Below are 26,337 nucleotides of genomic sequence, written 5' to 3'. Positions count from 1 at the left end.
GCGCATCGTGAAGCCGCTCCTAGGGGCCCTTAAAGCCACAGCTACGCCATTCCGATGGCTCTATCCCTTCGGTCTGGCCATCTTGAAAAACGGGAGGCAGTATACGGTGCGGACCCCGGGTGACCTGAAAGCTATTTGGGGCCCTCTTGGGATTGAACCCATCACAGTTCCCTCGTGGATGCCGGCTGATCAAGGGGATCCCCTGCCTACCCCTCCGGGTATAGATTCGTGGCAGCAAGTTTCACCTTCCAGAGCTGGGAAACAAGGAAAAGGCCGGTCGCAAGCACCTGTTACCTGACTCTGTTCCGGGAGGCGCTGAAGGCGCTTTTGTTCACTCTTCACTGAGTTCAATGTTCTGTGACTTTGCTGGGTCCCAGGACGTAGGAACTCTGTCTGGCTCTGTCTGAGCTAAATTTTCATCGTTTGTCCATTGGTTTTGGACTTATTTTAGGTCTTGGCCCACTGCCCCGTTCTCATGGGTTTTGGGCCTGACCCTATGCTTTACTACCTTGCCTGCACGAGATGCAGGTTACGAGCTGTGCATTAGAGCACTGAATGCACTGTTAGTTATGCGGGGGTTATATGTCTGCACTGTTGTCAGTTATGTTACTGATTATGTCCTCTCCCTCACCCCCGGTGGCCCCACAGGAGCCCCCCTCTGATAGATCCCGGCTGTCCGCCGCTATGAAAAAGGATCTCCATTGTGTCAGATGCTGGGTGGGGTCACGCGCTCCCTGTCCATGGGGAGACATTCTTTGTTATTTGGGTTGTGTTACTGTCTCATTTGTTATGTCTTTTCTTTTGACTTTCCCTTTGTCCTCCTTCCTCCCTTTCTTCTCCTTACTCCGTCCGTGGCTTTCCAGACTGGATGTCCTCTTGCTCTGGGCCGACAGGCCTCCTCTGTCTTCACTATGGCCTCTGTTGTAGTTGCCTCACTGAATGCCAAGGGTCTGAACGAGCCATGTAAGCGGTCTCAGGTGCTCTCCTTGTTACTGAAGGATGAAGCCTCCGTTGTATTCCTCCAAGAAACTCATTTTAAATCAGAGAAGATCCCGAAATTGTCCCAAAACGCATTCTCACAATGGTTCCATAGCTCTTTTGCCTCGGCTAGCAGGGGTGTCAGCGTGGCCGTCCACAAGCGCCTACCCTTCAAACACTCCGCTGTCCTTGCGGACACTGATGGTCGCTTCTTATTCGTTAGGGGGCACATCGCTGACGCGCCTGTTACCCTGGCTAATTTATATGCCCCCAATAGAGGTCAGATCCCCTGGCTCGTTCGGACTCTTGAGCAATTACAGGCTTTTAGTGAGGGCATGCTTGTATTAGGAGGTGACTTTAATGTGACTATGGAGCCAGGCCTTGACTCGTCCTCTCAGAGATCTGAGTTATCCCACAAACTTCTACGACGTCTGAAGACTGCGCTGAAGAAGTTGCGGGTTATTGATGTGTGGCGCACTATGCATCCCTCTGGTAGGGATTATACGTTTTATTCAAACGCTAAAAAATCCTTCCATAGGTTGGACTACTTGTTTTTATCCTCCCCCCATATTTCTCAGGTGGTAGACACGAGGATTGGGAACATTACGCTTTCTGATCACGCCCCAGTATTTCTCCGAGTGTCTATGACAGCTCTTCCTAAACGAGAGAGAATATGGCGTCTTAATGACACATTGATCTCCGACCCTACCAATGCAGCTAGAATCTCCTGGATTATGTCTGAATTCTTCTCTCTTAATGCAGTGGGCGACCCCCCTCCCTCTCCCTCCATCTTGTGGGAGACTCATAAGGCAGTGGTTAGAGGAGAATTAATTTCCCTGGGCTCGCATGTTAAAAAGTTGCGCTCCAAGGCTGTAGATGACCTGCTGTCCCGCATAGCGAGTCTTGAACTGACCCATAAGCAAACCCAGGCTCAGGCTGTGGCTGCTGAATTAGCGGAGGCCAGGACGGGACTGAAAAACTTGCTCAACGCCAAATCAGCGAAACTTATATTCCGCTCCAGGTTTAAAGCTTATGCTCATGGGAACAAAGGGAATAAACTGATGTCTGCCATGGCTAAGCAACGCCACGCGGATTCATTTATCCCTGCTATTCTAGATGCGAAAGGCAATAAGCACAAGTCGACTCACGATATAGCGAAAGCGTTTAGTGCCTTTTATGCGGATCTATATAACCTCCCCACTCCAGACCGTCCTGGTTCAGCCTCTATTGAGCAAGCCACAGATGAGTTCCTGTCCACTCTGAAGCTGCCCTCTGTTAGGCCCCTACAAGCTTCCCAACTAGTCGCCCCTGTATCAAGAGAGGAAATTGGCAAGGTCCTTTCCTCCATTCCTTCAGGTAAAAGTCCAGGCCCGGATGGGCTCCCTATATCGTATTACAAGACCTTCAAAGACGTTTTGACTCCTCACTTTCAGGCACTCTGTAATTTCCTCCTGTCTGGAGGTTCTCTACCCCCCCAAACGTTAGAGGCCCACATAACTATAATCCATAAAGAAAACAAAGACCCCCTCCACTGTGGCAGTTATCGCCCGATTTCACTGCTAAATGCGGATGTCAAGTGGTGGGCCAAGATTCTGGCGCAGCGAATACAGCTGATCCTGCCGGATCTTATTGATAGCGAGCAAGTGGGGTTTGTGCGCGGCAGGCAGGGCTGTGAAAACACGATACGTTTGCTCCATCTTATGGATTGGGCTAGAAGCTCCTCTACGCCTCTGGCTTTGCTGAGCACAGACGCGGAGAAGGCCTTCGACAGGGTCGGTTGGCATTATATGTCGCAGGCCCTGTCGAGGTTTGGTTTCCCAGATTCGTTTATATCTGCGATCTTCACTCTGTACTCAGCCCCGTCCGCCAAACTCAAAATAAATGGTACGCTTTCTCCCTCCTTTTCCATATCCAATGGGACGAGGCAGGGATGTCCTCTCTCCCCATCTCTGTTTGTCATAGTGATGGAGACTTTGCTGTGTAAGATCCGGCAGGATCCTGCGGTTAGGGGCTTGACCATTGATTCTCGGACCCACTTGACAGCCGCATTTGCAGATGACCTACTTATCATGACCTCCAATCCCGAAACATCCTTCCCTAGGCTTTTGTCTCTTTTTGAGGAGTTTGGCTATGTGTCAAACTTTAAAATCAACTATAGCAAGTCAATGGCCCTAAACGTTACTTGTCCAGAATCGGTTAAAGAGGCCCTTCAGATTACTACCCCCTTTCACTGGGCTACAAAAGACATAGTATTTCTGGGAGTGCACGTCCCGGCTCAGGCGAAGGACTTATTTGCTCTGAATTATGCCCCCTTATTGTCCTCAGTTAGGAGGCAGCTGCACTCTATTAGACTGCCGTTTATTTCCTGGTGTGGCAAGAGGAACTACCTCAAGACCTTTATAGCTCCTAAATTTTTGTACCTTCTGCAGGTGTTGCCTATCTGGCTGCCGCACTCATTTTTTGTAGACATCCGCAGAGTTTTCTCCCTCTTTTTGTGGGGAAGTAAACCCTCCAGAATTGCTTATTCGGTGCTGACCAGAGAGAGGAGGTTTGGCGGCTTTGGTCTGCCCGACATACGTTCCTACTATGTGGCCTTTCAACTATTTAGAGGTCTATCCCTCCTCAATAGCACTTATAGTGCTCCATATGTGTGTCTTGAGCGCTCTCTGCTCTCCACTAGAATGAAGCGGATTCTCTGGGGGCTGTCCCCTTGTTCTCCGGGTAGTTCCTCTTTGCCACTCCTATGGAAGGGTATGTTTGTTGAGTGGGCCAAGCAGTTTAAGGATAGAACACTTGAGTTTCCCATACCGGGTACTCCGCTTTCCTCTTTACAGTTTTATGTCCATCCGGAAGCCGAGAAGCCCTCAGGTATCTGGCCTCTTTTGGCCGAGATCCCTTTAAGTGAGATTAGGTCCCCGGATGGGTCCCTGGATTGGTCCACGGTCTTGAATGACCCTAAAGTCAAAAAAGCTTCCTTCCTACAGAGTTTTGCCCTGCAGAAGGAAATTAAGATGATTAAGCTACCACCCCCCACCACCTCTGGAACCCCCTCTTGGCTGTCTAAGAGACTATCAGATGCCCGTAGGATCCCTAAACCGCTGTCTACTATATATAAGGAGTTACTCTCAGCCTCCCCTCCTGAGCTACATTTCCTTTCTTCATGGGAAAGGGAATTGTCCATCCACCTTACAGACCCGGAAAGGGCTTTTGTCCTTACACACTCTCACGGCTTTAGCCGCTGTATTAAGGTACAAGAAAACTCGTATAAGCTGCTCACGAGATGGTACAAGTCCCCGGAGTTCTTGCATAGGCTTAATGCAGATTTCCCAAGTGAGTGCTGGAGGTGTAGAAAAGACGTAGGCTCTCTGTCACACATTTGGTGGCACTGTGAAAAGATTAAAGCGTTCTGGACCAGTATAGAAGCTCTGATAAATGAGGTGTGTGCTAAGCAGGTTAAGCTGGATCCTAAACTGATTCTGCTTTGGTGCCCTAATGACTCGCTTTCCCCCTGTAGATCTGATCTTCCTACTATGCTCATCACGGCGGCGAGACTGCTCATCCCGCTGCTTTGGAAGGATACTGAACCTCCCACTGTTTCGATGTGGAGGGATAAGGTGGATCAGATCTACAGGTTTGAAGAGCTGGCCCACTGGGAATCTTGCACGCGTTCCCGCTTTCTGAAAATCTGGTCGCCCTGGAAGACATATAGGAAGTTCCCCTGATGGAGTTGGGGAAAACTCCCCTACCCCCCCCCCCTTTCCTTTCCCTTCCTTTCCCTCTCTTTTCCTCTTATTTGTGTTATATTTGATTTTTATTGTCTGTCACATTTGATGTATCATTTTGTACAACATGTGTTGCACTGACATGCATTTGTGGTCACTTCCATGACCGATTTGTGACTTTGCCTTACCAGTGATGCTACGATGGTTTGTGATCGATTGATATGCCTTACTTACTTTGAATAAAAATAAATTTGGTTAAGAATATAACTACTATAATACTGCTCCTAAGTACAAGAATATAACTACTATAATACTGCCTCTATGTACAAGAATATAACTACTATAATACTGCCCCCTATGTACAAGAATATAACTACTATAATACTGCTCCTAAGTACAAGAATATAACTACTATAATACTGCCCCCTATGTACAAGAATATAACTACTATAATACTGCCCCCTATGTACAAGAATATAACTACTATAATACTGCCCCCTATGTACAAGAATATAACTAATATAATAGTGTCCTATGCACAAGACTAAAACATATAATGTTACCTACTATGTAAAAGTCTGTACTATAACTACTGTAATACTGCCCCCTGTAAAAAAAAAATCCAACCACTATTATGTTGTACTCTTTAGGTAACCCTTCTTTTGACCTGTGTGCGCCTGTTGCTGGGTATATTCTTCAGGCCACCACTATATTTCAGTAGTCTTTGGATATTGGAGCTCAGGCTTGTACTTGCCGCCGGTCCATCCGCTTAGCTGTGCTGTTTTTATCACGGTTTACTGACAGAAGTGTCAGTAAGGCTGATGCGCAAATGATAGAATTGCTTTGTATCAGACACGCGGGAATTGTTAATGCAACAAATTCAGTGTAAATTTTCTGCCTTTTAGAAAAGCTGTAATGTATTCTGCTCATCCTCCTCCGGAAAACCAAGTGGCAAAATGTAATTGAAAAGGCCGATGGCCCCCTCCCCAGCTTGAATATACTTACAAAGTGTTCTGAAGCTTGGCGCCTCAGTAACCGTGTACACCTCATTGAGCTGATAGACTAGGGGACCTTAATTAATGTAATGGGGTGCCCATGAAATTGATTAACAAGCAGACTCTCCCCTTCTCTCCTGTGTGTGATGGTCAATGCTGATAACATATTAGGATTGTTAGTCACATAGTTGCTAACATGAAAAATCTAAAATTACATTTAGAAGTAAGGATCGCTGATCCCAACGGTGAGTCTTCAAACGACAAAGACTTCCTTTTTTGTCTACCTTCCAATTTCCATGAAGCACAGTGTAACATGTTACCATCATACCTTAAAGAGAATCTGTCAGCAGTTTTGATCTTGCTAAACTGTCTGCAGTACTTGGTGAAGACTGGGGAGAGCAGTAGAAACATGCCTTTTGTGGAGTTTTTCTCATCAGGAGTAGTGTGAACATGATGTTACTTTCTGCCAGATCCTGCTCTCTCAAGTGCCCAGGAGGTGGAGCTTCACTGTGTAGTGCTCTCTGCACTGAGCTGGTTCACAGCCACTTGCCTCTCAGTGACAGCTGTAGTGGTCTCCTGGTTGGATGCCACATATGTCACTCAGAGCAGAGTGGAGGGACTGAGAACCAGATCAAATCCGAGAGTGCTTCATAGTGAAGTCCTGCCCTGGGCACCTGCAGGAGCAGAGTCAGCCAGCATAATACTTCATATTCACACTACTCCTGATGACAAATGTTCCACAAAAGGTATGTTTGTACTGTTCCCTCCAACTCCTTACCAGTGCTGGCAACAGTTCGGCCTGGGCAAACTGCTGGAGTTGGTGTCAGGTTTAACGCATGGCAAAACTGCTATCACATTGAACATGGTCTATCTGCGGGCACCATGTTGTTATAGAGCAGGAGGAGCTGAGCAAATGGGGATATAGTTTTGTGGATAAGATTCAGGGTGGTGTCCTTTCTGGTGTAGCTGGTGGCAGTTGAAGCAGTAGAGACAGCTGGTGGGAGTTGAAGGATGGGACTGAGCATGTACAATCGTCTCAGCAAGGGGGACAGAGAAATTAGGGAAAGAAAAAACAACAGGTGGCGCAATACAGACAGATTTTATTAAATAGGTCAGTGGCTATACTACATGCAATTACAAAAGTATTCAGATCTACGAGCTGGCTTGAAAAACGTAGAATATTTTTGTAGGACAACCCCTTTAATACTTTGCAAGTCCCTTCTGATCACTGCATTACTACATACACCCATTACATGTCCTCTGTAGATGGAGCGTGATGTAGGCCTGCATTCATTTATATACCGAGCTCCTATTACAATTTGTTTCCACCCCACCGGTAGTGTAATAGTCGCTCAGAGAAAAAAATCGGACTTTGAAGTATAGCTGCCATGACAGCCGGGATCCAATCCTTGGTATTTTGATATTAAAATTTTCAGTGTTATTTTTCACTCGCCACTCTGTCACCCACATTACACGGCGCTCGAGCACGGATCTCTGTGAGCTGACCTAATGATAAAATGATCTGTGTGTGACATTAATTACAGTATGAAGCGTGTCAGGGGTTATCGTGAAGAATGTGTCCCTCTTAATTGCATTTCACATCTAGTTTATATGTTTTCTTTGCCGTGTGTGCACAGAGCGGGGAAATCAGCATTTTCGCTGCTCTGTCCTATGGGGGAAGAATGAATTTATTTCCAGGGACAATTCTGGAAGAGCGATGTATGGAAAACATAGGAAATCCAATGGTATGGCCTTTAAATGGGTTTCCCGTTTTATAAAGTTCTTCATCCTTTTATTCGACGTTCCCTATCAATTTCGCACCATGATCAAGAACTATAATTGTTGTCAGTGACTGGAAATATTCATTGTTTAAATCTACAGTGTCTGACAGCGGCTATATCCAATCTCCCAATTGAGCATGTGTTGGGGGGGGGGGTCAGAAGGAATAGCATTTTCACAGACCGCTATCTAGGGTTCCTTAAAGGAACGCTAGAAATAAATGATGAAAGTAAACTTAAGATGATTTTGCCCCCGCTGCAGGATTTTCGTTCTGCAAGGGTTAATTTTCTGCTGATCCAGCATTGGACTGGCCCACCAGAGTACCAGAGGATCTTCCGGTGAGCCCAGGCTTTTATACTAGTGGAGCCAAGAAGTTCCCACTGGGGTCTATTTCTTTGAATCAAAACCTAACAGACTTTAGTGAGAATATCTGGGCTAGGCCCGGAGAAGAATTTCCTCTGGTGGGCCTAAGGTACCCCAGTCCGAACCTGTGCTGATTTGTTAGATGTTTGTCAGGATACCAGCTGACAGGAAGAGCTCATTCAGGTGGTGTCTCCTGGTGCAGCCAGTTATCTGACAGCCAGATACCAGACTGTGAGGAGGAGGAAATGGCTGATCTCCTGCCACACACATACAACTTCTTTATATATAGTATTTCTCTTATGTAATTGTAATATGGTAGATAATCTACTAAATGGAAATAAAAAGATGAAGGGAGTAAGAGTTGCCATGCCTCACTCAGAACAAAGTTTAGGAATAATATTTAAATGGTTGTGTGCATGGTCCCTTTAAGAACAATGTGAGATACTCTAGTGGTATATGGTTATTACCATACAGATTCTGTGTGACTTCTTGGTGTTGGAGGCAGATGGGGCTATGTGAGTTGCAGGGGGCTTGTTGTGTACAGGACAGTGGGGGGCTGCTATTAGGTTACACACGGACAGTGTGGCGCGCTGCTGTGAGGAGCCACTGCAAATATGTGAGGTTAACTGCTCTTTTGCATTCATGACTTTACTTGACCCTGTGCCCGAGTTCACCCTTTATAGAAGTGTGTGAGATATGAAAGTGACCATTATACCAGAGGATGCCTCATCTCCCCTCTGCCCAGCAAGACCCCCAAGATGACACTCTGGGAGATCCGGCACCTATTGTCTCCACTTCACCATCTCCGCAGGCCACAAGTTTCCAGTTACCTTTCAAGCTTTGTGCTTGTGGCAGTGACTGAACAGAGAAGTAGTCCTGTATAGTTCTGAGGCAGTATCGCGCATGGTAGGATTAGATACCGCAGTTCAGCAGACAGTATCACACATGATCCCTAGCAGGACAGTATCTCTTATGATGAGCTTAGATATAACAACTCATCAGATAGTATCACACATGATGGGTAGGGATGATCGATTCGAAGTCGAGCAGGAGCTCCGTACAGTGTTAGAATGTATTGGCTCCGACTTGGAACTGAACCCGAGTTCGGGAAATGTTTTTTTACCGTACAAATTAATTTATGAAGTTATTACCTGAAGCAATAACCTCGGCTCGTCGGAGCCAATACATTCTAAATACTGTACAAAGCTCCTGCTCCGTACAGTATTGGAACAAAGTTTTTTGCAAATCGACTTTGGATGTTTTATCCGAAGTCGATTTGCTCATCCCTAATGATAGGCTTAGATACAGCGGCTCAGCAAGCGGGCTCACAGAGGATAGGCTTAGATACACTAGCTCCAAAGACATTTCTTTACATGATGACCTCACATATGTTTGGGATGTAATGTGCTTAGATATAGGGTATCGGCGGACAGAATCACACATGATAGTCTTAGATACAGCAGCTCAGCAGACAATATTACATATGATGGGCTTAAGGCCCTATTACACGGGCAGATTATTGTTAAGATGATCGCTAACGAGCCTTTGTGTGACCGCTCATTAGCAATCATCTGGCAGTGTAATGCCGCCGACATGTTAAACAATCCTGGTCTGCCGGCAGCAGATTGCCGGCAAACATTGAGATAGTATAGGGCCCTATACTGATGAGGAGATCGCTGCATGTAATAGCAGGCGATTGACGGGAGGGAATGCTCTATCTGCCCGTGTAATAGGGCCCGTAGATACAGCATCGAAGCGGACAGTATCATATATCCACTGGCTTAGCAGACTTCAGTGTGGTTAAGACAATGAAAGGTGAATATTTAATGTTACTGGTCCTTTAAGGCTACTTTCACACTAGCGGCAGGACGGATCCGACAGGCTGTTCACCCTGTCGGATCTGTCCTGTCGCTATTTCACTACTGACTATAATGGGGACGGGGGCGGAGCTCCGGCGCAGCACGGCGAGAGGCCGCCGGACTTAAAGTACTGCATGTCCGATTTTTTTAGTCCGGAGGCCTCTCACCGCGCACTGCCGTGCTGTGCCGGAGCTCCGCCCCCGTTCCCCATTATAGTCAATGGAGACGGAGCGGCAGTCCGGCGGCACGGCGAAAAAGCGGCAGGACGGTTCCGACAGGGTGAACAGCCTGTCAGATCCGTCCTGCCTCTAGTGTGAAAGTACAATAAGGCAGCTTTTCTATTTCTGGAATCTTTGTGACTTATGAGGGCTGAATATTGCTGCATGTGAGCTGAACTATTATATGACTGCTGCAGTGGAGGTGGACTTCCAGAAAGCTGAGACTTCTGTAAAAGTCTCAGGTTCTGCGTGAAATGAATACATCCTTTTAATGTGACGCAGTCTGCCGCTAATGAGGCAGATAAAGGAGCACTCCAGGGTTATGTTATGGCGACTTGGCTTGTCGAATATGCCCTGGAGCAGCCATTCACCCTGCAGATGACCGAGAATCTTCCGGTCTTAATAGCCATCTGACAATGACCCCTTCAGCCGAGCACAGCTCAGCCAGGACTGTCATGGCCTGCAGACATAGTGGCCTGACTCATTAAAGGCTTTCTGTCACCTGAAAAATGGGTATTAAGCTGGCTGACATTAGCAATGTGCTAATGTCAGCTGAACATAACTATATTAGTGCCATCTCACTGCCTGCGGCCGCCGTTATTACGAAAAACAAACTTTTATATTATGCTAATTATCCTCTTGGAGCAGGGGGGCATTGCTCCTGCTCCTAGGGGCTCCGTTCTCCCACCTCTGGCCATGCCCTGCTACACTAGATTGACAGGGGCAGGCATCATTGGTCTCCTACCTACGACCCTGTCTGCGGTGTAAATCTTGCGCCGTTCAGGCGTAGTGAGGAAGCTGGCAGCCGGCGAGCGCTCTTCACTCACAGCGCCTGCGCCGAATACTGAACGGCGCAAGATTTACACTGCAGACAGGGCCGGAGGTAGGAGACCAACAATGCCTTCCCTTGTCAATCTAGTGTAGCAGGGCATGGCCAGAGGTGGGAGAACCGCATATTATAAAAGTTTGTTTTTCTTAATAACGGCGGCAGTGGCACTAATATAGTTATGTTCAGCTGACATTAACACATCGCTAATGTCAGCCAGCTTAATACCCCTTTAAGTGATACCAGAAGGACCACCTTTGGTAGGGTCACAGCAAGAGTCAGCCATAGGAAGATACAGCCATAAACTGTCTGCAGGTCAGGATACTGGCGACGACAGAATATGATCCCTACTCCCATCATCCATCCTGTCAATGAACAATACAGTGCTCGGTACTTGAGCTAAAGTTAGCATTTATTAAAAGCTGATAGAAATAAAGCTAGTAGGAATAATTGAGAAATGAAAAATGTAGAATTATATGAAAAGATGCTCTATAATTATTACACAGAATTTAAGTAGTTCCTAAAACAGACATGTCTCATCAAGTTTTTATGGTAGGGGCTATGGGATACATTTGAATGCCCCAAATTAGTATTGTATGTATTCCTCAGCAGATATATTACTTCAGTGAGGCAGACAAAGTCCACTATCTACATGTAAATTACAAAAAACTAACTCCTGAAATCTTAGTTTTCCACCACTGAGCTTTACAATAGACTGACTCTTGTGTAGTGTAGAGATCACTTCTCAGCAGTCATCTCATTATCATCAGAGTCATGATTACAAGCAGAACCCACACTTCACAATAGGTGATGTCACAGCTTATCTACTCCCTCTCCCTTCAAAATGACCCGTGTGCATATCACGCTCCCATAGATGTTAGCTCTGCCGTTCACAACAGCTCCGGCATCGTGGCTGCCCCAATAATCCTGTAAAGCAAACAGAATAAAAATCTACACATAAAAAAGAAAAACATCAGAAAGAAAATGATGTGTCGGTAAAAAATATAGGTGATAAATGACCTTTAATCATTGTGAAATGAAAAGCTGTAAAACGCTCTAAAACATTTCAGTTTCTTACCATTTTCTTTTCTACATCAGAACTTTAGGCCCAGACCTATTACTCCTCACAGATGAGGGTTTGTTACAGTTGTATCCAGTGTATACAATCCTTTGTGACGTGCTCAAGACATCAGCAGCACAAATCTCCCTCCTGTCCCAAAGTCTGCTACAATGTATCAGTGCAGGTAAATGTATCAGTTTGGTTGGCCTGGACAATGACGGACATTTACTAAAGAGTTTACACCACGACTGTGGCATAAAAAAATGCGCAAATAACGGCCCACGCCACATGTGTGCAAGCTTCTCGACACTTAGCGCGACCCGCTGGATTTATTATTACTAGAGTTGTAGCTGATGTATGGGCTGACATAGACTTCAGTTTCTGGCGCACGGCAGGGCAGAAATGCTCCTAATTTATTAACAGGTATCTGCCCCTTAATAACTTGGGCACATCTCGCTCTAGGCGCCAGTCTTGATAGATGTCCCTCAATGTTTCCATTAAATCTGGTTATTTTGTTTTTTTTCCAGAAAGAGTTCTCCATTGTAGGGTAACCATATGGATTCATTTGGAAATAGGTCTATACTGATACAACTATACCACATGTAAAGGCCTATTGCACTGCAACGCTCGTTCACAATAATTGGCCCGTATTTTTGAGGAGCTGATGAATGACCAATCGCTTGTTGCTCAGCTGATGGGCATCTTTCATTAGAATGGAAGATGGACAATTATTGGCAGCTCCGTGTAATCCGGGATGTACTGCCGATAATGAAAAGAACAGAATGAGGGAGTAACGACTGTGGTAGCGATCATTACTCCCACATTCACTGTGTAATCAAGCTGGTGCAAACGAGCACTGCAGGATGAGTTATCGTCTATCGACGCTTTCACTGCCCAAAGATGGGGCAGTGTAATATTTTCCTAAGGCCTCATGCACACGACCGTTGTTTTGGTCCGCATCTGAGCCGCCGTTTTTGCGGCTCGGATTCGAACCCATTCACTTCAATGGGTCCGCAAAAGTTGCGGACAGCACTCCGTGTGCTGTCCGCATCCGTTGCACGGTTCCGTGGCCCCGCCAAAAAAATATAGCATGTCCCATTCTTGTCCGTTTTGCAGACAAAAATAGGCATGTCTACAATGGGCCGCCCGTTCCGTTTCGGAAATTGCGGAAGGCACACGGGCGGCTTCCGTTTTTTGCGGATCCGCGGTTTGCGGACCGCAAAAAACAGCACGGTCGTGTGCATGTAGCCTAAGTCTATGGTTTTCAGTTCACTGACAGCAATCAGAGATTTTACAATGGTGAGAAATTGAATTACAGCCTTGCAGAACTTTACATTATATAATAATGACCCTTTAGGCCTCGTCCACATTTCCGTGTCATTTTTAAGTTCTTTAAAAAAAAAGCGTCCTTGTTTCATCCGTGAAGATGTTCGTGAAGGATCCGTGTTTGGTCCGTGTGTCCGTTTTGTCATTCATTATCCACGGATGTTGCTCAGCTAAAAATTAATTTCCAGGGCATCTCCCTATCAGTCTTCACTGAAAAACGGATGCACCACGGACGCAACATGGATTCTATCTGTGTTGTGTCTGTGATTTGCACGAACCCATACACATCAATTAGCGTGTTTGGACGGCATCACGGACCAAAGTAGTGCATGTCTTCGTGATTTTTTTTTACTGACCCACTGTGTGAACGGACACATCAAATTAAGGCCTCTTTCACACTACCGTTTTTTTTTTTCCGTTTTGCGGTCCGTTTTTTGCGGTCCGTATACGGTCCGTATACGGAACCATTCATTTCAATGGGTCCGCAAAAAAACGGAATGTGTTCCGTATGCATTCCGTTTCCGTATTTCCGTTTTTCCGTGCCGTGAAAAGATAGAACATGTCCTATGTTTGTCCGCAAATCACGGTCCGTGGCTCAATGCAAGTCAATGGGTCCGCAAAAAAAACTGAACACATACAGAAATGCATCCGTATGTCTTCCGTTTCCGTTCTGTTTTTTGCTGAACCATCTATTGAAAATGTTATGCCCCGCCCAATTTTCTCTATGTAATTACTGTATACTGTATATGGCATACGGAAAAACGGAACGGAAAAACGGAACAGAAACGGAGACACAACGGAACCCAAAAACGGGACAACGGATCCGTGAAAAACGGAACGCAAAACACTGAAATGGACATACTGTAGTGTGAAAGAGGCCTAATGGGTACATGTGCTGTCCATGGAAAATGCGGACAGCATGTGTCGGTAATAAACGGAAATGTGAATGAGGCCTTACTTACATAGCTCTGGACAAACCCCCTTAGGAAGCTTTGCAGTCTGGAGAGCTCCCGGCCTGGCGATGTGCTGCAGACATGTGGGTCTTATCATCGCCGCTCTGTCTGTGCAGCTTTTAATTAAAACATTTTTTTGAAGTCCGGATCTTGTTTTGGAGAACTGTAAACTCGGCATTTGGAGATGATGGATTTCATGACATATGGCAGAATTGCAAACATCGTGCTTGTTGTTACAGTGTCGAAGCTTGAAGGTTTCTCAGCTACAAGATCTTCCTGCTAGCGCAGTCTGTTCCTAATTTCATTTGTAGCTGGGACTGATGGAAATAATCTGCCGCCTTCTACATTGATGTTGCTTTATTACATTTGATTTTAGGCTCATCAATGATTTGCTAAAATGGTTAAAACTGATAACTGCAAGATTAATATGTTCTGAAATACTCTGCGCTGCTGGGGACTCTACCCCTGTCACATATGGTACATAATTACCATATTGTAGGTTGTTATTATATGGGTTGTAGATAAAAAAACAAGACTAGCCAAAATATCAAGACATAACCATATAGCCATATACAATGTACTACCGTGTAATACAATATCTATATGTAGAACAGGAACAATATATAATATATATATACACATATAGAACAGGAACAGTGTAATATATATATATACACACCAATACAATATATATAGAACAACAACAATGTACAATATATATACAATACACTATACATAGAACCGGAACAATATATATAGAACAGCAACAATGTACAATATATATATATATGAAGAAAAAATTAGAGCAGCACTGCAATGTATAAGTACAGACGGAGTGCCAGCGGCTGTGAAGGCGATCCCCCTTCAAATAAGTAATAGGAAAAATTCCACGGCACATCCAAGGCGTAAAATAATATTAGGCTTTATTCACCAGACCGCGACGTTTCGATCCACCTCCTGGGATCTTTCTCAAGCAGATCAACCTCCTTGAGAAAGATCCCAGGAGGTGGATCGAAACGTCGCGGTCTGGTGAATAAAGCCTAATATTATTTTACGCCTTGGATGTGCCGTGGAATTTTTCCTATTATATATATATATATATATATATATATATATATATATATCTCCATGAGGAAAATCTGGCAGGTGACTTGAGAAAGGTTCTGTGAGAGAACCGAAACGTTGTCAATATTTGATATGTGTGTATAAAGAGCACATTTTATCTTTCAAGGAGTGCTGCGGATCTTCTTTCTTTTATTTATATATATATATATATATATATATATATATAGAACACAGTGTCGGGCTTAGATACACTTCTCAGTACACAGTAGGACACATGGCAGGATTAGATACTTACCATGTGCAGTATTTATAAAAATCCGTTTTGCCGGAGGCAATGTTGCCATTGTTTGCAACATTCCACGATGATAATAAATTAATCTAATTTTTAAATGTCTCCACTTTTCACAAATGGCTCTTATTTCTGATGCAGGCAGGTAATACATTTGCCTCAAAGAAGGTTGGATGTCCTCTTGGAGTAAGATGCGCCCGAAAAAAGGGGCATATTAAGATGTCTGTGATGATGTGAAGTCACTGATGATATGGTTGTTATTTTCTGTTTCAGGATCCCGGCCTCGCCTGGAAGATTTCCCCCCGAGAATAGTGGAGCACCCGTCTGACCATATTGTCTCAAAAGGGGAGCCTGCAACACTGAACTGTAAGGCAGAGGGTCGCCCCACGCCCATTATTGAATGGTACAAAGATGGTGAGCGGGTGGAGACAGACAAGGACGATCCTCGCTCTCACCGCATGCTGCTGCCCAGCGGTTCCCTCTTTTTTCTTCGTATCGTACATGGCCGGCGGAGTAAACCTGATGAAGGGATTTATATCTGTGTGGCCCGGAACTACCTCGGAGAATCAGTGAGCCGAAACGCGTCTCTGGAAGTGGCACGTAAGTTGGATGTTGGTGTAATCTGTAATGGCAGCTTTTGTAGAGTCTCAGCTGCTTGGTGCCACCCCACGTATGGAGTCTGTAGATGTAAATCACCTAAAATAGATGGACTATGTCAGGCTGGTTGGCTTGGGTTGTCATTGTGTGTTTGGTGGAGAATGGCCAGTAGGGAAAAGTAATAAAATTATCGAAATCTACGCCAGCAAAAGAGCGGGAGTAGATTTAGGCCGGTGGTGGATGCGCTCAAGTTATTTAGACTCTGGGGTCTCTACATAACTTAGGCGCATCATGCTCCAGCGTCTAAATAGCCAGTCTTAATAAATGATCCCATAAATGTCTACTAAATATACACTAATTAAAGGGATTTTGTCATTAATAACCTTTATCACCTATCCTAAGAGTAGGCGATAAAAGTATGGTTGCTGGGACTGCCAATGATCATAAGAACAGGGGTCCCCAAGCTCCCAGTATGAATGGAGTGGTACTGGACCTGCATGAGCAGCTGTGTTCAGTTCTGTTGGACTGTGGGAGATAGCAGAACGCTGTGTTCAGAAGTCCCTTAGAAGTAAATGGTGCCACCACTCCATTCACACATGGTATGTGGGAACTCCAGTTCTCATGATCGCTGAGGATCTCAGTGGTTGGACCTCCATCGATCATACATTTATCATCTATCCTGTGCATAGGTGATCAATGTTCTTTATTGGAAACCCCTTAACAGAAAGTATTGGGTAGATCTCATACCCTATATTGACTAGATCTTGTGTTTGGCCGGCTGGTTCTGCTGGGATTAGTAGTTACCATCTGGAGATATCTATGCTGACTCCAGTACAGAGCACAGAATGGATGGGAAGATATGTATCTATCTGTTGTACTGTTCTCATGCCTGCGAGGAGGATAGGCGACCATTGTGACCAGAAGAGGCTGATGGAGCTTTATTGATCGCTCTGCGGTGGCGTCTGCCTGACGGCTCAGGATGATGAGTAACGGAGCCTCTCAATTCTCTCCCTGAAGTTTATCAGTGAAGCTCTGGAGATCTGCTCCACACTTCCCCTGAGGACCTCATTTATGTTGGCTGAGCTTGCCGGGGTTAAATGAAAAATTTTATTTCTCATAAATCAGCTCAGGACAAAAATGTCTGAAAGAGCCGGGAGGTGGGTAAATGTTTGTAGAGAGAGAAGGGAAGAAGAGGCGCTGAAAAAGCGGAGAAGTAATGGCGGACATGTGGCTTCGGGTTTAGTGACATTTCATTTCTAGGTCACTGGAAGAGAAGAGCAAATCCATTAATTTACCAATTGTCTGACCCATAGAATAAGCAGATCACAAAGTAGAGGAAAGTCAGTTGATTCAGTATATACTTAAAGGGCTCGTCCACATCCCAGTGCTAAGCCGCCATCGCCAGTTCTGTGACCACTAAGATCAATTGAGCAAATAAGGTGAAAAAAGTTCTAATTGTCATTAGATGATGAGGGAATTTCGGCATGTATTCCATGGGTACTTGTGGAGGGGGTCTAGTAGGCCATGCACTGCTCCTCTGGGAATCCGTCATGGACAGGGTGACTTCCTGCGCTGGGCTGCTTTAATGATGCTTTTCCTTGTAGCGTTTCCTGTCAGGTTATCTGGCTGCAGATCTCATCAGACAAGGAGCTGCAATCCATCAGCCTTGCGGGGGTCAGAGGTCACCATTGTCTGCAGGGTCGTCCCTATGCAGTGTCTGACCTCTCCCCGGCTGAGTGACGCTATCAATTGGATTTTTATTGTCTTAAGATAATAACAGAAAACCATCTCTCAGCTGATCCTGGAGGTGACAGTCATTACCAGCGGGCCACTGGGCACAGTATAGGCTCTGTTCACATCTGTCATTTGATGGAAGATTTATTTCTGTCATGTACAGATCCGTCACCGCTTGAGTTTCCCTCTCCTGACATGTCTGTGTTAGTAACTACTTGTATTCCCCGTGTAATAACAATGTGTGCCATTCCTCTATTATTCCTGCTAGAAGTTTGTGAATGAATTGCTAGCAGTTTCTTAGTTGGTGTGTCCCTGCACAGTCTGACACTGGCAGCATTATTGGATAGTGTTAGACTGTGGAGGGACCCCCCCCTTAACTGGTAACACCCAGATGGACCTTCATTGAAGGCCGAAGATGTAAGTGTATCCTATGAGTAGACACTGCTGGCGGTGGCTTATCTCCCAGGAAAACACAAGGATTAAGGCAAAAATATTCATTTTTCCCGATTCTTGTCTCCTCCAACATCATCTAAGGCCTCATGCACATGACCGTTGTGTTCCGTTCCGCAAAATGGGGTTCCGTTGTTCCGTGATCCGTTTCCGTTTCCCTGTGTCTTCCTTGATTTTTGGAGGACCACCAGACATAAAGGAAAGTAAAAAAAAGTCTAAGTCAAGTTTGCCATGCAAATGATAGGAAACGGACGCGGACGCGGATGACAATCTTGTGTGCCTCCGCGTTTTTTCACGGTCCCATTGACTTGAATGGGTCCGCGAACCGTTTTCCGTGAAAAGAATAGGACAGGTTATATTTTTTTGACGGACTGGAACCACGGATCACGGACGTGGATGACAAACGGTGCATTAGCCGAGTTTTCAACGGACCCATTAAAAGTCAATGGGTCCGCAGAAAATTACGAAAAACGGAACAACGGACATGGAATAAAACAACGGTCGTGGGCATGAGGCCTAAGAGTTAGGGGCTCCCCACACGTATTAGAGTGTTGGCCAAACCCGCAGTTGTCAGCAGGTATGGCTGACAGAAGACTAATGTGTATGGCCAGCTTCAGTCAATTACACCACAGATCGGTTTTATTTTCCCCCTCAGGATGTATCCTATCAAATGTGCAAGAAAATAGGAGGCATTATAATAAGATTGATAGATGATGGACATTCATCTCACAGGATATAAGAATGTATGTGGGAGGGGCTGTGACAACCTCTGTCTACATCGGAATCCAAGCATTTTTGGGATGTAGATGTATCTATGTGGGAAGTCAGAGGCTCATGAGGGATAACTATGGGTCTGCACAGAGTGCTACCACTGATATGATTTACGGTATACCTAAACTATTGAAGTTCACTTGGGTACTGTCACACTAGCGTTATTCTTTTCCGGCACTGAGTTCCGTCCTAGGAGCTCAATACCGGAAAAGAACGGATCAGTTTTATCCCCATGCATTCTGAATGGAGAGAAATCAGTTCAGTCACTGAACAGCGTTTTGGACGGAGGAATTACCGCAGCATGCTGCGATATTATCTCTGTCCAAAATTCCGGATCAGTTGCCGGAATGCCGGATCCGGCATTAATTTACATTGAAATGTATTAGTGCTGGATCCGGCATTAAAAATACTGCAATGTCGCATCCGTGAAAAAAATACATGACGGATCCGGAGAGACGGATCCGTTCTTGCAATGCATTTGTAAGACGAATCCGCATCCGGATCCGTCTACAAATGCTGTCCGTTTGCATGCAGATTGCCGAATCACTCTGCCGCAAGTGTGAAAGTATCCGGTAAAGTAGTGGATTATCAGAAATTCCACAACATGGGTTGTATGTATGCGTCATGAGGCAGGGGTCTCGGCTTCCATGTTCTGCAGACCATCTCACCTGGTATGCTGTATATTGCACAGTCACTTTAATCTGTATGCCAGCAGCTTATTTCTTGGGCATATACCTGCTGTGGTCGGGGCTCCTCACCTCTACGTGTGTTAGGCCACATTCACATCACTGTTTTGGTTTCCTTTCTTCTGATCCGTCAGAAAAACAGAAACATTTTTTTTTAATGATCCGATTTGAGCACCGGTTATGATCAGTTTGCATCTGTTTTTGTCACTTCCGTTAGAGGAAAAAGTCCTCCTCACAGGATTTTTTCTCCCGTCTAAAATAACTGATCTCTGACGGAAGGGATGCAAAGCGAGCATCACTGACGCTCAAAATATGGGATCCGTTTTTTTGCAATTTTTCTGGTGAGAAGAATGGAAAACGAGACGGTGATGTGAGTGCGCCCTTAGCAGTCCCTGTATATTTATCTCTCCTGACTTCTGGACCTGTGACCTCTTTGGCTTCTTGGTGATATGACTCCTTTGTCTGCTGTGATGTGTCACATGGAGATTAATGAGGTGCGGACCTGAGACCAGGTCATTGGGGGTAGTAGTCGCCTCTGTACACACTTATCATGGCAACTGTGAGAGATTACATCTGTGTGTTACCTAGGACTGCAGGTAACATCTACTACATCACCTGTAGTGGACCAGTTCAGTAACTACCTCAGCTCTGCTACATCTGTATATATTTTTTCATTTATTTAGGAGGACCCCCTCCGTTCCAGCGGCGCACAGAGGATGTTTGCTGTGAATGAGGGTGGTGATAAAATAGCGTTTAGCCTGGTAATGATTTACTTCTTCCTCTGCGTTTACGGCTGCGATAAAACCCTCCATTCTGTACTTAATTGTGTTTACCGTTGGTTTTCTCGGTCCATTGACTCGTCGCTGTACGGCGGGAACCATTACTATACCCAGCACTTGACTCAGCACATTCCCCCATAAACATATATACATAGTCGTATACGACGACAGCGGCAAATGTGCGCCAACATAAAGACGCCATTACTGCTGTTTAACTGAGAAGTCAGAAATTTGGCGTGTAGGCCCACGGTGCTTTTTATTGAAGTGCATAAAACGCATCGGAGCGCGGTGCCATTTATTTTGCACTAGAATCAGCGTTATGTGAAGAGAAACGAGCAGGGAGGCGCAAGAGATAACGCAGCGACCATAGGGCAATGAGGAGGATGATATCTTTGCTAGGAGAGGTTTGAATTCGGGGCTCTGCTGCAATGTATTATGGTTCTAAGTTGTCAGATTTTTATATTTCGTACATTTTCCTGCCCTGAGAGATGAAATGCTCCCTGTTCTCAGGGGACGAAACCATTTTGATTTTGATTGTCCCAGTGACTCAAATCATGGGGCCTTAAAGAGGACTTGTCACTTCTCCTGACATGTCTGTTTTAGTAACTACTTGCATTCCTCATGTAATAACAATTCCTATGACTCAGTGTAGTACAATTCTTCTATTATTCCTACTAGAAGTTTGTGATTGAATTGCCAGCAGGTCCAAGTGGGTGATACCATTTGGGTATGTGTCACTGCACAGCCTGACACTGGCAGCAGTGATTGGATCGTGTCAGATTGTGCAGGGGCACATCCCCAACTGGTAACACCCATCTGGACCTTCATTGCAAACTGGTAGTAGTTCATTTATAACTTCTAGCAGGAATAATAAAGGAATGGCACAGCATACAGTCATAAGAATAGATGCTCCAGAATTGTTATTACATGAGGAATGCAAGAAGTTACTAAAACAGACATGTCAGGAGAGTTTCCTGTCAGCAGAGCTATCCTGGGAGATTTATTTCTCACCTGTTTACATTGGGGACGGCCATTTTGTTTGCTGAACAATGACCAGTCCAGTTTTAGGTACTGATCATGTTGCAGTGAAATCATCACACCTCATATCTTAGTGGTATTACTGTAGTTAACCGTGAAATCTCAGAAAGAATGAATGAAGACCTAAACTAAAGGCACAAAATGGCCCCCGCCCCTGAGAACTGCACACTTAAAGATGGACACTCAGAAGCTTTTTTGAGGGAAATCTTATATTTTTGTCATGGAAGACAGACGCGGTCTACCGTCCGGCCATTTTAAATTGGAATTATTCATTGATTTTTCTGTCACTTTTACTCCATTACGCAGACAAGAGACATTTTAAGTAATTTGGTGAAGCTGGAACGACGTGAACCAGGGGAGTCTTTCAGACAGAAAATAATTGGGCCCTCTTCCAGCGCACACCAGTCACATTTAAAAAAATAAATCCTAGTTTTTTTTAGTCATTCAGGATGTAGTGAACATAAAAATCCTTTAGATTAAATATTTGTATGTACGTTTTTTTCTTTGACTTTCTTTCTTTTTTTAAAAATCTTTGGTGCTCCAGCTCTGTCACTGCAGATACATACGGTATGATAGTCACATCTGGCCAAAGACATGGGCGTATTAATGAAGATTCATGGGGTTCCGAGACAGTCCTCAAAGCTTCTAATAAACTGCTCTCCTTAGCCGTATCATTATGGATGGGGGGAGTCTACGGCCGTTCGGACCACCCAGTGTTAAAGTGCTCTTGTCCCAGCATGGAGAAATGTCAGAGTGATTTTAAATGAAGTCTTGCTCCTCACAAATGTCTTTTTTAATCACTAATGCCTGTCTGCCTCTCCTTTGCTTCCATTTTTGCTTTTTTAAGGATGTTGACTTTTTTTTTTGCCAAACTCTTTTACATTATCCCCCACCTCATTTCTTGCTTGGATAGTTTGTATATGTAGAGTTTTTCATACATTTCTTACATTATTTCACTAAAATATCTCCTGATTTGTTCCTTTAAAAAATAAAACTAAACTCCCCCATTTTGTTTTATATTCACTTTGTGAAATCTGCACTAGGTGTTGTCTCCTTTAAGAAAAACAGATTTAAAGGGGTATTCCCATCTGAGATAATGGGGGCATATCGCTAGGGTATGCCCCCATTGTCTGATAGGTGCGGGTCCCACCGCTGGGATCCGCACCTATATCGAGAACTGAGCGTGGAATGTGTTGGTTGGAGGACTCCAGTCCGGCCGCCACCAAGCACTGTCCCCATAGAAGTGAATGTGAGCCCACCGCGCTTGTGTAGCCACCGCTCCCATTCATTTTTATCGGGATGAAGGAAATAGCCGAGCCGGCTATTTTCAGCGGCCCAATAGAAATTAATGGAGGGCAGTCGTGCATGAGCGGTGCGTCCTCCGGGACTTTGCCGGCTGCCTATACAAGATAGGTGCGGATCTCACTGCTGGGACCCGTACCTATCAGCCAATGGGGACATATGCTAGCGATATGCCCCCATTCTCTGAGATGGGAATACCCCTTTAAATACCTTAGGAAATTCTTAGTTAAAGGGTTTAACCAAGAGTCAGACAGACCTCTAAAGAGTGGCCGATTCGCGGTGGAGGTCATACTTACCTAGTAGTCCCTGTTGCTTGGTTTGGTCTCTGAGACACCCCTGGGCCGTCTCTTTCTCTCCCCGCCATGCTGATATCAACATCCGTCAACAGGGGGATACGTGACCGCTGTCGCCAATCACACACCTTGTGTGTCATGTGACCAGTTGCTGAGGCAACTCAGGGGCGTCAGAGACAAACCAGATAAGTATGATCTCCGCTGGGGGTCAGCCACTCTGGGAGGTCCATCTAGCCACCCTAGCGATCAGCATCTTTTGTGTTAACATAAAAATAATTGTTGCCGGCAGCACATCTCCTTGGAATATACAAGTATTGTCACGTTTTTATTGAGGAATAATGTGGCAGAATTTTTTTTTTATATTTTATTTTCCTTTGAAGCCTTTAATTGGAATAGATGAGTTTTTTTGGTGCAGACATCACAGCCCACACGGCTGGCTGTACTCTTCATCTGCTCCTCAGTCCTTCCTTCCACTCCTGCCCCCCTTGAGGGGCTTTAGTGCTTGCTGCTTACATCCATAGATCTGGTTCAGGTATCTTCTCTCTGCACTCTGGGGCCCGGCAGGTCATTCCACTAATACCATCTATTAGCTTTTCCATCATCTCTCTGGAGATAATTCTGAGCTTAGATTAAGGCCTCTTGCGCACGAACGTGTGCGTCCCGTGGCCGTATTGCGGACCACATTTGAAGATCCGCAATACACGGGCACCGTTCCGTGTGCATTATGCATCACGGATGCGGACCCATTCACTTCAATGGGTCCGCAAATCCGGAGATGCGGAACGGAAGCACGGAACCCTACAGAAGCACCACAGAGTGCTTCCGTGGGGTTTCGTCCCGTACTTCCATTCCGCAAAAAGATAGAACATGTCCTATCTTTTTGCGGAACGGCCGGATCGGCTGCCCCATGGTCGGTGTTCGTGCATTGCGGCCTGCAATTTGCGGACCGCAGCGTGGCCACGGGGCGCACGCGTTCGTGTGCAAGAGGCCTAAGGGCTCATCCACATGGCCGTTGTGCTGCCGTTTCGTGCATTGCGGTCCCCAATGCACGGGCAACATCCGTGCGGCGGCCAGGACGGTTCGAGACCCATTCAACTTGAATGGGTCCGTGATCCATTCACACCATAATAAAACATGCACCGCATCTCCCGCATCCGTAAGGCAGGATGCACACGGCCGGTGTCCGTGTATTGCGGACCCGCTGTGCGCAGGCCGCAATATGGTCACGTCCGTGCAACGGCTGTGTGCATGAGCCCTAAAGCTGGTTTAAGAGACCGCAACCACTTCTGATTTACATGTGATTAATCAGCATTTCCATTCGTGGGTGAAATTGATGTGCGATCCCTTTAAATTTGCATTGAGCCGCAGAGGAACAGCAAAGATAAATGATCACTTTAAATTCATTGAATTGTTCAGATCTCCTAACCTTCTTGTGAGAGTCATTCACCATTCACGCTGCCCTTAATCAGTTATAAAGTGGTGCTTATGTAGAGTGGGAATTGTAATTTATAGGTATATCTCTTTAACAGGTTTTCTGAGATATTTTAACTAATGACCTATCCTCTGGATAGGTCATCAGTATCTGATTGGTGGGGTTCCGACACCATCAGCGCTCGCAGTAGCGCTACGGACTTCTCTCAGCTCTCCAAACACAGCGCCGTACATTGTATAGCGGATGTGTTTGGTATTGCAGCTCAGCCCTGTTCACTTCAATGGGGCTGCGCTGCGCCTAGGCCATGTGACCGATGAACGTGACGTCACATGGGCAAGGCAAAGCTGGAGGAGGCCGTGGTGCTACTGTGAACGCCACTGCCTTCTCAAACCGCTAACCAGCGGTGGTCCCGGGTGTCAGACCCCCACCAATCAGATACTGATGACCTTTCCTATTTCGGAAAACCCTTTTAAGTGTATAGAGGTTCAACGCTCTCTTTTTTAAAGGGAACCTCTCCCCATAGAAATGGAGTGCAAGCATGTTATAGAGCAGGTGGAGCTGAGCAGACTGATATATAGTTTTGTGGGAAATGATTCAGCATAATATGAAAGAAATGTATTCAAACCTCTGCTCTTTTTATGCTCAGGAGTCATGTGGGCGGTCCTACCCAGTGATTGACAACCTTGCCTGTATGCTTATTCATGCAGAATTAGCTGTCAATCGTTGAGTGGCACCGCCGACGTGATTCCTGACCATTTTCCCACAAAACTATATATCAATCTGCTCAGCTCCTCCTGTTCAGTCCAATCATGTTACAGCATTTTCATGATGACAGGTTCACTTTAAACTTACAAATCTAGTTTTAGAACAATCTTCAAATCATAGCTCCTCCTCCTCCTGGAAATAGCGCCATTGCTCCTTCAGTTAAAGGGGATCTATAAATATTTTGACTTTATATAATGGAACTAGAGTTTTCTTTGCTGACCAATAAGGCATCTTCTATAAAAAGGGATTATCCAGGAATTTGATATTGATGGTGTATCCTCAGGATGGATCATCAATATCAGATCGGCGGGGGTCCAACTCCCCGACCCTGTCAATCAGCTGTGTGAACAGGCCGTGGCGCTCCATGAGCGCATAGGCCTCTTCTTAGGCCATGTGACGTCACAGTACATTGGTCATGTGGCCTAGGCGCAACTCAGTCCTATTCCAGCGAATGAGCCTGAGCTACAATACCAAGCACCGCCACTATACAGAGTATGGCGCTGTACTTGGTAAGCTGTGAGGGGACCACAGCGCCAGTTTGAGCAGTGGCCTCTTGAGACAGCTGAAGCGGGGGTGCCCGAGTTGGACTACCACCGATCTGATATTGATGACCTATCCTGAGGATCAGTATCAAATTATTTGAAACTTGCAGTACCCCTTTTCACCACTACTTGCTGCATTTTTTCCTATCGTCAATACAACAGCGCCCCCCACTCTAATCCACTGAGAATGAATGAATTCAACCTTTTGAAATACAAGGAGTTTAAAAGTAATTGCACATCGCAAATGTCACAGCCGTCATTGTAACCAGCAAGAAGAGGTGTACAACATATGTACACGTAGAAAGCGACTACGAGCGCCCCTTTAACATTGCACATTTCCAGTGCTGTGACTTCTCTTCTACTGCAGCTCCTTTTGATTTTTGTGGTTGCATTGCTCTGCGGGCTTAAACCACACAACATTCGCTTCATGCTGCTGGAAGTTCTTCCCCTAATTACAACACTCAGTACGGCGGCAGCAGATTATATACATACAAAGCCCTGGGTGGGTGAGGCTG

At 45.4% G+C, this 26,337-nt stretch overlaps 1 protein-coding gene across 3 annotated transcripts in view; it reads left to right on the top strand.

The window, feature by feature from the left end:
- Positions 1 to 26,337, top strand: part of ROBO3 (roundabout guidance receptor 3) — a 141,284-nt gene that overhangs the window by 30,622 nt on the left and 84,325 nt on the right. For all 3 annotated transcript variants that reach the window (XM_040431143.1, XM_040431153.1, XM_040431135.1), the window contains exon 2: positions 15,707 to 16,033. In XM_040431143.1, the coding sequence (XP_040287077.1) occupies positions 15,707 to 16,033 (327 nt within the window). The remainder of the gene's footprint in view (positions 1 to 15,706; positions 16,034 to 26,337) is intronic.

Source organism: Bufo bufo, chromosome 1 (genome assembly GCF_905171765.1).
Source record: "Bufo bufo chromosome 1, aBufBuf1.1, whole genome shotgun sequence".
Lineage (NCBI taxonomy): Eukaryota > Metazoa > Chordata > Amphibia > Anura > Bufonidae > Bufo > Bufo bufo.
Note: the sequence above shows the minus strand (reverse complement) of the source record. Positions and strands in the feature narration are given on the sequence as shown.